At 43.4% G+C, this 12,758-nt stretch overlaps 1 protein-coding gene across 1 annotated transcript in view; it reads right to left on the bottom strand.

Annotated features, from left to right (window-relative positions):
- LOC147023626 (uncharacterized) overlaps nt 1-12,758 on the bottom strand; it is a 156,573-nt gene that overhangs the window by 6,756 nt on the left and 137,059 nt on the right. The window contains exons 32-34 of the mRNA XM_085890349.1: nt 10,747-10,821; nt 1,626-1,733; nt 1,098-1,205 (exon numbers count right to left, since the gene is read on the bottom strand). Of these exons, the coding sequence (XP_085746475.1) occupies nt 1,098-1,205; nt 1,626-1,733; nt 10,747-10,821 (291 nt within the window). The remainder of the gene's footprint in view (nt 1-1,097; nt 1,206-1,625; nt 1,734-10,746; nt 10,822-12,758) is intronic.

The raw sequence follows: 12,758 nt of genomic DNA on the forward strand, positions 1-12,758 counted from the left end.
AACCTCCATATAGCCGAGCAACCAGTTTACTAGCCGCTATTCAGACCTCCACATACACAAGCAACCAGTTTACCAGCCGCTATTAAAACCTCCATATAGCCGAGCAACCAGTTTACTAGCCGCTATTCAGACCTCCACATACTCAAGCAACCAGTTTACCAGCCGCTATTAAAACCTCCATATAGCCGAGCAACCAGTTTACCAGCTGCTATTAAAACCTCCATATACCCGACCAACCAGTTTACCAGCCGCAATTCAAACTTCCATATACCCGACCAACCAGTTACCAGCTACAATTCAAACTTCCATATACCCGAGCAGCCGGTTTACCAGTCACTATAAAAAGCTCCATATATCCAAGCGGCCATTTTACCAGCCAATATTGATACCTCCATATACCCGACCAACCAGTTTACCAGCCACTATTAAAACCTCCATATACCTGAGCAACTCATTCACCAACCGCTATTCAGAACTCCACATACCCAAGTAACCAGGTTACCAGCCACTATTATATTAAAACCTCCATATAGCTGAGCAACCAGTTTACTTGCCGCTATTCAGACCTCCACATACTCAAGCAACCAGTTTACCAGCTGCTATTAAAACCTCCACATACCCGAGCAACCAGTTTACCAGCTGCTATTCAAACCTCCATATAGCCGAGCAACCAGTTTACCAGCCGTGATTCAAACTTCCATATTCCCGAACAGCCGGTTTACCAGTCACTATAAAAAGCTCCATATATCCAAGCGGCCATTTTACCAGCCACTATTGATACCTCCATATACTCTAGCAGCTAGACTTTTCTCCAGGGAACCCAGGGTGGGGGAGCTGAAAGTCCAAGGAGCTCAGGGTTCAAAGGGTTAAATATCTGAGTGCACATGGCTTGTATAAGTGTAGGATGAAAGCTACCACTCTCTGCCTGAAATGTTGGACTTTCTGAGCCTCTGTTAACAAAACCTCGAGTTGTTTGTGCCCTCATGTTTTCCACTCGGTGGTTCTCCAAATTTTGGTCATTATGGATTATCCCAAATATAAACTATCCTTTGATCATGAATGCACTATCAAGCCAGATAAGAGAAAAGCAAAAGCACCTTTATTTCCTTTTCTACCGGGGGCACCTGGAGATCCTCCAGGGCCAGATAACCCTGCAGGGCCACGGGGACCTGGAATGCCTGGGAGGCCTTTCTTTCCACCAGAACCTGACAATGAAATTGCAAATTAAAAATGAAAAAAAGCACTACAAAAGTGTTACTTCTACAAGGAAGTTGGTCACTCCATGAATCATTTAACTGTTATGTAATCACTGATACAACACTCACTGCTTAATCATAATTGAATTTTAAAAACCATAACATTGGAGAAGTAATGCTTAAAAGGTAATGGGATAAATAATTTTTAAATAACAATGTAATAAAATGCTTGGTAACAATTGAAGAAGATGAATACTTTAAAGTGATGGGATATGTGAGTTTAAATCAACAGGTCATGGTGTATGAATATAATGGCATGTAAAAGACTAAATGGCCAATTCTGTCTAACCTTTCAGTACTCCCTTTGACAGTCTGTATTCCCCCCAACCAAGTTCTTCTTCATTCGGTCCCCATTACTGAAAAACTCACCTGGATTTCCTGGAGAGCCGTCAAAACCTTGATTCCCCTTTGATCCATCCTCACCCTTATTGCCATCCATCCCTCTCTTGCCTGGCATTCCCTGATATCCTTGCTCTCCTGGGGTTAGTCCAAAAGAAAGACATTGTATGTGCAGCACATCTTTAAAAAAATAACAGTTCCATACTCTCAGTAGCACCAGTTTTATTTTATTATACTACCAAGAACTTGAAGTTGAAGAAAACTTGACTGTGTAATAAAAAAATATTGTTATTCCTTTATTAATTATTTTTTTAATGTAATTAGCAATATAACAGTTTCGCAGTAACATTTATATTACATTGCTCATGTAATTTTGAGCCATCTCTTTTTGCATATGATTATGGGTAAATTGAAACTCAACAAAAACTGTGTTTATATTTATCTAGTTCCGTCAAGTTGTGGCCGACTTTTGGTGACATTCATGATCGGATCTCTCCTCTCCAAGCATCCCTGTCCTGCATTGCTTCCTGAAGCTCTGGTCGAGACAGCCTGGTTGCAGCAGCCTATTCTTTAACCCATCCATCCAGCAGATACAACATCTGCTTCTTCCTCTCCTTTCCTCAACCATACCCAGCCAGCATGGTTGATTTCTCCAGATTTTCATTTTCCACATGCAAGATGTGTTCAGAGTTTCACAGTTTTTGTTTTATCATCAGTCGTTCGAATGTACATGGTGGTTTAATTTCTACAGAAAACTGATTTGTTTGTTCTTCTTGCAGTCCATGGAATTTTTAACATTCATCTCCAAAATCACATTTCAAAACTGTCAATCCTCTGATTCTCCCATCCCCCACGCAGCAGAAAACTGGGTTTTTTCCAATCATTTCTCTTTTTCACTGTCCACGACTCACATCCATGCATTGCAAATGGAAACAACTGAACATTCATCATCACCCTCCTCTTGGTTTCTATTGTCGCATCCTTCTCTTTCCAGATCTTTATCAATACTCACATTGCTGTTCTCCCCAATGTTAACCATCTATCAATTTATCATCCACATTCTCCACTCACTTCAGTCTTAGAACCCAGGAAGATTAAGGTTTCCACTATTTCCTGTGATCTTCTCCCTTTCTGAACATGTCGAGCTTCTCAGTTGACACAGTTGTAGTTTTTTTTCGGTTTAAATAAAGACCAGCTTTTTCACTTTCCTTCTTCACTCTCTGCAGAAGTTTCATCAAGTCCTCTTTACTTCCTACCAACAGAGTGGCATCATCAACATACCTTAGATTGTTGATGCAGATCTTCCTTCAATCCTGACTCCAGCCTCGATGCCATTCAAGTTTGATTTCCTCATGATGTACTCATTATGCAGACTGAACAGTTAAGGAGAGAGAATGAACCCCTGTCGAACCCCCTTTCCAATTTTAAACCATTCTGTCTCTCCATACTATTCTTACTGGAGTTCCTTGTTTCGTTTACAGGCTTCTCATCAGACATATCGGGTGGTCCGACACTCAGCATCATCCAAGTCAATTCATGATCAACACAAAAGCTTCGCCATAATCTCTAAAACAGAGATCCACCTTCCTTTGATATTCCCTTGCTATTTACATAATCCATGCAATATGATCTCTAATGCCTCTTCCTCTTCTGAAACCTGCTTCCCTCAATGGACATTTCTCGCTGAATGAAGTCTTTTCTGTGTTGAATGTTCTTTTGTAATATCTTGCTAGCATGTGAAATCAACACAATGGTTCAGTTATTTGAACATTCTCTTGCATTCCCTTTCCTTGGCAATGGCAGAAGACTGGCTGCTTCCACCTTTTAAGCTGTTCAATCCTGCTCCAGATCTGTGTGTACAGATAATTGTTAATATTTTGATTACCTTATCAACTACCTTAATGAGTTCTATCGAATTTCATCATCACCTGGTGCTTTTCCATTTGACAGCTCTTTCAGAGCTCCACATACCTCACTCACATGCTGTCATTATTGGTTCTTGCTCATATTCTCTTTCTTCGAGGGTGGCCACCATATAGTTATCTCGTTTGTTCAGAGTTTCGGTACAAGATATTACATCTTTCATTCACCTGTTTCTTCTGTCAGCTCTTTTCCTGTTTCTACTTTTAAGGATCCCAATCCCAGATATAAACTTTACTGTGATCTCTTAAATAAATAAAAAAAGATCTCTTGTTTTTATGCTGACTGACAGATGTGACTTGGCATACTACAGAAATCTTTAAATTGTTTGCCATCATGTGTATGCAATGAACTTCAGATCAAACGTAGAGTTCATTTTCAAAATGTTGTACGTCCATTTTTTGCGATCCTAAGGGAAATGCCCTTCATGGACACATTCTTAATTCATTGTATTTTGGAACAAAGATAATTATCTCGAGGCCATTATACAAGTGCAATCACTGCAGTGCACACTTCAGGTGAAACAAGCACGTTAAGCATTGTGAAATCATCATTGGGTCGATCATGAACGGACAGTTTTTTGGTTGCTAATTTTACTCGTGTGCTCCGCAGTATTCATTATATCAGAATTGGTGGTAATCATCATTGAAATGCCAGGTAACAAGTCTTTCTGCTTCACCATTTCAATGACTGAGGCCCTGCTGTCAACATCAGGATTTTTTTTTGTCATTGAGGTTTATTCCTCAAAATTTTGACGCTACTTCATCTGTCCCTTATCTTCAAACCTGCCAGGTTGGGTTAGATCTGTCCAGTATAGCTCATTGGGTCATCGGGGCACACAAGCTACTCCACCATCGTCAACGCAATAGTCAGTTTGAGCGGTAAATAAAAATTACATTATAATATAAATTATATTCCAAAGTGAGTGAAGGTGTGATGTTATTTTGCTGTATCATCCAGGAAAGTTGTTTTATGAATAAATAAATAAAGAAATAAATAACTAGAATGGTACTTGATAGAGCATATACCTCCACCAGGCTGAACAATTTATATTTTGTATCCCACCGATAGTCTGCATCTGGAAATGAACGAAAATCGAATTAGCTTGTTATTGTCACCTACCCAAATAATCCATCAAGTTTTGTCATAATCCATCCACAACGTTTTGAACTATCATGCTATTCATCGTTTTTGGCCCATCTCTCAATGGTGAAGAATCACGTGCAAATTTAAATATTTCCTTCGAGTCCGTCCATAACTTTGAGATTATATACTGTATACTAGTACGTGCCCATACGTGCGTGGCCGTACATGCAAAAAAAATAAAAATAATAAATACTTTCAAACCACGAGGCAGAAACAACAACCACACAGGCCGTTCCTTCGCTCTCACGTGCCCGTACGTGCGTGGCCCGGAAGTTCACATATCGCAGTTACGATTATTTGCAATTTAGTTTTAATGGCCAATTATTCAATTAGCGCCAATTTTGCCTTTTTGCAATGTCATCACAAGGAAAAACACAAAGAGAAGAGAAGAGAAAAAAAAAAGAAGAAAAAAAACGTATGTGCAAAAAAAATTACAAATTTTCAAACAACCACACAAACAATTAAAAAGTTCCTTCGGTCTCGTAAACGACGACTGGATTGGGGCATTGTGTTTATCTATAAATGCGCATAAGAAATCGAGAAATTATTAGAATATACGAACTCATCACTTTCTGGAAGTCCGTACGTTGTTACCCGTAATGGGAAACGCGGTTGAGGTTCTCTTCCCTATTGGTCACGCCCACGCAGCAACGTGTCTTGTCATTGGTTGGTAAATAAATGGCCATAACTTGGGAAGCACTTGTCCGATTAATATCAAACCTTGAAAAGGCACATCCACAGGGCCCCAGCAATATACCTGGCAAATTTCAATTAGATTGGACTAGTGGTTGTCGAGAAACAGCGGTCACACACACACGCACGCACGCACGCACGCACATTGCTGGAAAAAGAAAAAAAAAAAATATATATATATATATATATATATATATATATATATATATATATATATATATATATATATATATATATGCCTGGTGTTGGCGCAGTGGTTATAGCAGCGGCTTGGGATCCAAAAGGTCCTGAGTTCAAGCCCCGTTGGGCCACTGAATTAATACACCAGGGGGTTGACTCAGCCTGTCATCCTTCCGAGGTCGGCGAAATGAGTACCAGTGTACTGGGCCGGTGTATACCCCGGCTAAAATAGGTGTACCATATCCCTGTGTTGTAAGAGGCGATCAGGGTTGCGTCAGGAAGGGCATCCGGCGTAAAACATGTGCCAAATCACTATGCGGGTCATACGGATGATCCGCTGTGGCGACCCCGAACGGGAGCAGCCGAAAGAAGAAGAAAAAGATAAATATATAATCAGAAAATGTGCGACCCCAAAACGAGTGGTGAATCGCCGGTACCGCATCCGACACAGCCTTTGCTGCATGGTACCAGCAGTGAAATAAATGCCGCCTGCCAAATTGGACACTATCTCCCGCTTCACCAAGCACAATCTGGAGTCATTATTGGTTGCGGTCGGGAGCAATGATAATTAATGTCATTCTCCGACCTGAGATAAACGTCATGACATCACCGCCACGACATACAGTCTGTATGTGGCTGCAGAAAGAGCTACAATATCTCGCAGTGCTAATTGCAAAGCGTTTTTCGTTCCGGGTGCCATGCAGCAAGGGCTGTATGGGACAGTGGGACACAGTACCGGCATTTCACTCACAGTTTGGGATCGCACATTATCTGGAATAAACACAAAAGGTTTTCAGTCAAAAATGTATGGAGGCTATGTTGCCCTAATGATGCCCGAATAAGGGCAAAACCGGTCGGTAACTGCACTTCTCCATGAACTTGTGACAGAATCTGAAATTAAATCTTTGCAATTAGCGCTGTGATATACAGTACCTCTTCCAGTAACCGCAGACAGGACTTGCGTCATGGCAGTGATGTCATGACATTCGTCTCATGTCGGAAAATGACATTAATTATCATATTATATACAAGGTGTTTCAAAAAGATTGATACAACTTTTACTTCCTGCCATTTCTTTGTTTTTTGACCGATACCATTTTCCTTTTCAGGGCTTGGTGGTGTTATCCTGGTATTTGTTCTCTGGGATTTCTCGCTCTATAGCTCAACTATGCCATTGACAATGAAGCAGAAGACAAAAATGGTGGCTCTGTGGTCGTATGTAGACACTAAGTCGTATGTAGACACCCGCCGTATCAACCTGATCTGGTTCAGTGATGAAGCCCATTTCCACTTGAACAGTGCCATCAACAACAACAACATTTTCTGGGGGCAGAACCACCTGAGATCACCGAGAGGTACCTGAAGGGGCCCAAGGTCACATGCTTCTGTGCCTTCAATGCCAGACGGGGAACGCTAGGGCCTTACTGGTTTGAAAATGACAACAGCAGGATGGTGATGATCAATGACTCAATGAGCGCCACCAGGCTATGCTCCAGAAGTTCCATAATGATCTCGCCTAAAAGGTCACCCCAAACCAGCTCAGCATGACCTGATTTATGCAAGATGGTGCACCTCCGCATACAGCTGGTGACACCATCACTTTCCTGCAGCAGCTCTGCAGAAACCCCTCGATGCCCAAGGTACTGCTCATGACTGGGCACTCCACAGCCCAGACTTGAACCCTCTGGACTACTGATTCTGGGGGGGGGGGGCTGGCAAGGGCTTTGTCTATGCCAACTACCCTGCCACACTGGATGATCTGAAGCAGGAGGTGTCAGACTACCTCCAGGCAGTGCCACATGAGACTTACAGGAAAGTTGGACAGAACTTTGGAATCAGGATCAATGCTTGTTTAAACTGTGGAGGAGCACACTTCAAAAACATCAATTACAAGGATTTTGCATAACTGCCAATTTTTTTTTTTTTTTTTTTTTTTTTTTGTATACCTTGGTCGAGGCTCGTATGAGAGCTAACACACAACTCACAGCAAGGAGGCATGAGACAAGAGGGGCGGGAGTGGAAGGGACAAAACATTGGGGAACAGACACAGGTGAACTGTGGAAGGGAGAGGGATGGGGATGGGACGGGGAACATGGCGAGGGGAAGATGGACATTAAAGGGACTTTCAGGAAGGAAAGCAGGAGAATTGAAGGAAGTGGGCTTGGGTGGATTATCGGGGTAGAAAAGATCGAGGATTTGGATGGGGGAAGATAAGAGGTGGTGGTGAACAGCTGTTTTGAAAGCCTGGAGGAAGAATGGGAAAGAATAGAGTGAGGAAGTTTATTCCAAAGGCGGGAAAAAGAGGAATGAAAGAGTGAAGATGAGCAGTGATTCGTGATTTTGGTAGTTTTACCAGAAGGGGGTTGTTGGCGGACCTTGAGCGCCCTGTGGAAATGTGGTTGGGACAAATCGCAGAGAGAGCAGGGGGGCAAGGCTGGAGAGGAGTCGGTAGAAGACAGAAAGACCACCGACCAACCTGCGGTGATTGAGTGAGAGGCCCAAAGACTCAGCTTCATTGCGGGAGATGCCGATGATCTTAAATGCCCTGGTTTCGACAGCGTGAAGTCGAGAAAGGTGGGAGGCAGGAGCACCAGCCCAGAGGGGAGAGCAGTACTCCATCAGGCTACGGACAAAAGCTTTGTAAGTGGTCAGGAGCTCAAGAGGGCCGAGGAAGGACTTTGCACGACGGAGGATTCCCAGTCGGCGACTGGCTTTTGAGGCAAGGTTGGAAATGTGACTTTCCCAGGAAAGGTCATGGCAGATAGTGAGACCCAGAAGCTTGAAAGAAAAGACTTCTTCCAGAGGATTGTTGAGAAAGTGGATGGGGGGGTTTTGTAAATTTCAGACCTTGGGCTCTCACTAACTCTAGCAGTGATACATATATATATTTTTTGTATACAATGTCGAGGCTCGTATGACAGCGAACACATAGAACATATAACAAGGGTTGCAGGAGACAAAAAGGGGGGGGGGGAGGGAAGGAAAAAAGCGTGTAACAGAGACATGAGATCTGTGGAAGGGAGAGGGATGGGGGCAGGGTACACAGGGTAAACAAGATGTACACGCCAGGGACTTTCAGGAAGGACTTACTGCAATAGCAATCAGTAATGGAAAATACCATGTCATAAGCTTTCAAGAAATGTTTGTTTCAGTTTCCTGAGGTTTATGTTTCTTTGTAAATAAACATTAAAAGTTGCATCACTCTTTTTGAAACTCCTTGTAATGTGCATATATACATATGATAATTAATGCAACAGTCCCACAACCACCACAATGCCTTCCGAAAGTTCTTCAAGACATCAAACCACAACCCAGCCTCACCTGCAATCACCATTGACGCCACAATCTCGACCACAACCGCCTCCATCACGAACTTGCTGTTACAACTGCTACAATGCCACAACCACCTCCATCCAAAACTCACCTCCACTCAATGCTGTGAATGCTACAACCACAATCTCTCAACCACTATGCCAAAGCTCACCGCTGCCTCTGATGACCACCACCACCTTTTGCGACAAGCTGAAATGAGGAGATGCGCTCATGGACGGGGCGCACGATCGGGTTCCGCGTTCCATGTTGAATCTTGGAGCTCCATCACATGGCCGGGTTTGGGGGTGAATGAGGTCATTTCCGGTTCTGAATCCTCGCCTGGGCGGGACCAACACCTAAGCTCCTTCCCCTCCTAAGTGGCTGGGTTGTGTTGGTCCATCGACCGCATCAGGTAAAAAGAGGTCGTTCACACCTTGTACTTTCTCTCCTTTTTCTTGCTTTATACTTTCCTCCGGTGGGCGTCTGGTGTCGCCTGTCATGTTAGTATAATTAAGATTGTAGAAGTTTAGTATTGGTTTATTTCTGCCCTGTGTGTTCTCTTCTGTATGGAACTAACTTTTTTGCCATGCCCCGCAAATCCTTGCTATCCCTTACTGTACATATTGCTTGTAATAAAACATTTTATTATTGTTCACATGCCTTTCCTCACCCTCGGTTTATGATAAATTGTTTACATTGTAAGTGTACCCAGCTCATTCTGTCTTTTCTACCATTGGTTCAGCATGGTCCGCACGTAGTTAGCCAGGAATGTCTACCCCACCAATTGGCTCTTATTAGCCGGTGCGTACTTAGCAGCTCTGCTTGGCTAGAACTGATAGGGTAAGTTAACACAAGTATGCATCGAGGGTACGAGACCCGCCTTGGTATGGCCATCCACAGGAAAGGTATCATGCAGAGTAGTGTAACCCTGCCAGGATTGGCAGTACCAATCAGCATTTGTAGTTACTTAGCAACCAGTCGGTGCATGGAGATATCTGGACGTTCGGGAGGAAGCAGAGTGCTTCCCATCATGGCAAGCCTAGAACCCTGGATCCACAACAATACATATATACACTGCATATCGTTGTTGGCCCTATCTTTCAATGAATAATCACTTTAAAAAATTGAAGTATCCAGATCTGGCTGGATCCTGATCTTCACCAAAATCTATGCATTTCATCCCCATCACGCACCCAAACTCTCCATCAAATTTTGTCCGAATCTGTCCACAACTTTTTGAGATATCCTGTTCCCAGACGACAGCAGTGAAAATATAACCTCCGCCCACCTTCGGTCACGGAGGTAAAATCAGTGTTGGTGCATAATCCATTTTGAAAGAAATGAACAATTTTAAAAATAAAGAATTAATTAGCATAATACTTTGTTGCTTAGCGACCAGGACTCTTAACAATATGAAGTCCCTTTGATACAAGTAGCATTTTAACGAATTTTTGATGGCCTCAAATCCTGCTGTCAAGGAATGTGTGCATGGTCTGACAGGTTGGTGCAGGTAGCACACTTACCTTTAAGTTTTCATGTCCGATTTTGACTCGCGACCTGACTATAAACTGTAGGATTGGTGCTTCACAGGCAGAACATTGCATCACACATTGCACATTCCCTCTGGCAGACATTAAGCTGGGTGTCTCATCTGTTAACATTAGTATTAAGCTGGGTGTCTCGTGCATGGTAGGCAAGTTATAGTTCGGCATCTAGAACAACGACCAAATTCCTGACACCTTCAGTCGAACGTCAGGCCTGGGTAGCAGTTTGGGAAAGACTTGGGCCAAAAACCACCCCCAGCCGACCCCATGAGGTAGTTTCACTAATTAGGGCCATTAAAGTAGTCGTAGTAGTAGTAGTAGTCGAAGTAGAATCAAGAAATGCATGCTGCACTCACCTGGTGGTCCACGATCGCCTGCATCTCCCTTTGCACCTGGCGGACCTCGCAAGCGAAGGCTATCACCCTGTTCACCTGCAATGAAATCAAGCAGCACTTCAATAACTTGCATCTCATGAACAATTACATTATCTACAATATAATACATTTTAAACAGGACATCACACAACCAGTGACCTCCATCTTCAGATTTTTTTATTATACATATATTAAGCACAGCAAGGTGCTTTTATTATACATATACAGTTCTCCTGACAAGGTGGAGAGCTTGCTGTCAAACCCCAACACAGATTCTGCAACCAATCCAGACGGCATCAGCCCTTGTGTCCTAAAAAGCTGATCTGCTGCTCTTTCTCACGCAATCTCTGTTCTACTCACCCTCATTTATTCAGGATCTGGTTTTGTGGTAAATATGTTTGTTTTCATCAATGGCTTCATTCTGTTATTTGAGAAGTACAAGGGAAGCCAGTAAACTGGTATAACAAAGAAGTACATTAAAAGAAGTCCAAAAGACAAAATGTCATAGCTCCCATTATTTTAGTAATTTTGCTGCATGGAGTTAAAGGGGTTGAGGGAGGGACAGTCAACAACTCTCCCTACATCTACATCTCCTCTCTTGTCCTACCCTTACCCTCCCCTCCCAAGCATCCAAAGCCTCCTCCCCTCCCTCTTCCTTAGTGTGGACCTCAAACATCCAGGACCTTCACTCGAACCTGACTGATCTCTCCATTCAGGTTGCCACTGACAAAGCAGACATAATCTGCTTCACAGAAACTTTCCTGGCCTTCAAGATGTCTCTGATTCCTTAGTTTCTCTCCCTGGTTACTTCCTCTTCTGGTATGATAGACCTGAGCCTTGTCCTGGTGGCGGAGTTCCTCTTTATGAAAAACTCTATTCCTCACTCTCCATGCACTGCCCTCAGACCTGCACACCCCCAGGAATACCTCTGACTACGGCTTCCACTCCACTCGAACCTCTTGTTTATATGTGTGTTGTACTGTCCACGAAAAGTGATGACTCCATTTACATCTCGCTTTCCAAAAACATGGACCAACTTCTATCCTGTCATCCCAACTCTCCATTCCTCATATGTGGTAACTTCAATTGTCATCATGCCAGTTGGCTGAGTGTGGGTACCCCTCTCACCTGTCATGGCACTTCAGCAAAGGATTTCTGCTCCTCATTGGGACTGACTCAATCTGTCAACTTCCTGACCTGAATCTCAGCCAACAGTACTCTATCTCTTCCAGATTTGATTTTGACCAATTTCCCAGAAAATATCTGCTGTTTTTCTGCTCCAATCGGTTCATCTGACCACACGCTTGTTAAAGTGGACATCTCTCTGGCTGTTATTAGAGAACCACCTCAGCACCGTCGAGTCTGGCATTTCACTCAGGCCGACTGGCAGGGTCTTCGAGCACCCATCAAACTTCCAGACTGGTCTCGCATCGCTACTCTCACTTACATCAATTCATCCTGGGAATTTTTTCAAAGAAATTTGCTGTCTCATGCACAGATTTATCCCACCTTGACTTCAGTTGTCATACCCTTCCTCCCACCCAATGTACACCTGAAGCTTGTGGCAAAGCTGTTGTCCTGAAACAACTTGCCTTCACCTCATGGAGGGCAAATCCAACTGAAGGCAATCTCAGTTCCTTCCACAAAGCTCAGAACAAGTGTGTGTCTCCCCTGAGGAGAGCCACAAAACAACATCATTCACATCTCAAGTCTGAACTCGCAAACCTGTCTCCCTCCTTCAAGTCCGGGTGGCATCTAGTTAAGTCTGTTTCTGGTATAGGCTCCACCTCCATCCCCTCCCTTACCTCAAATGGCCGCACAGCTGACACTGCATGTGAAAAAGCTGACTGCCTAAACTCCGTGTTTGCTTCTAAATCTTGTCTCCCAAACCCATCGCTTTCTGCATCGACCTTACCCAGTCACACCCAGTTGTTCCTGGACTCTGTGTCCATTACTCCTGACAAGGGGGAGAGCTTGCTGTCAAACCCCAACAC

Source organism: Eptatretus burgeri, chromosome 7, assembly GCF_056783735.1.
Source record: "Eptatretus burgeri isolate ZD-2024b chromosome 7, Ebu_testis_v1, whole genome shotgun sequence".
NCBI classification, from domain to species: Eukaryota; Metazoa; Chordata; class Myxini; order Myxiniformes; family Myxinidae; genus Eptatretus; species Eptatretus burgeri.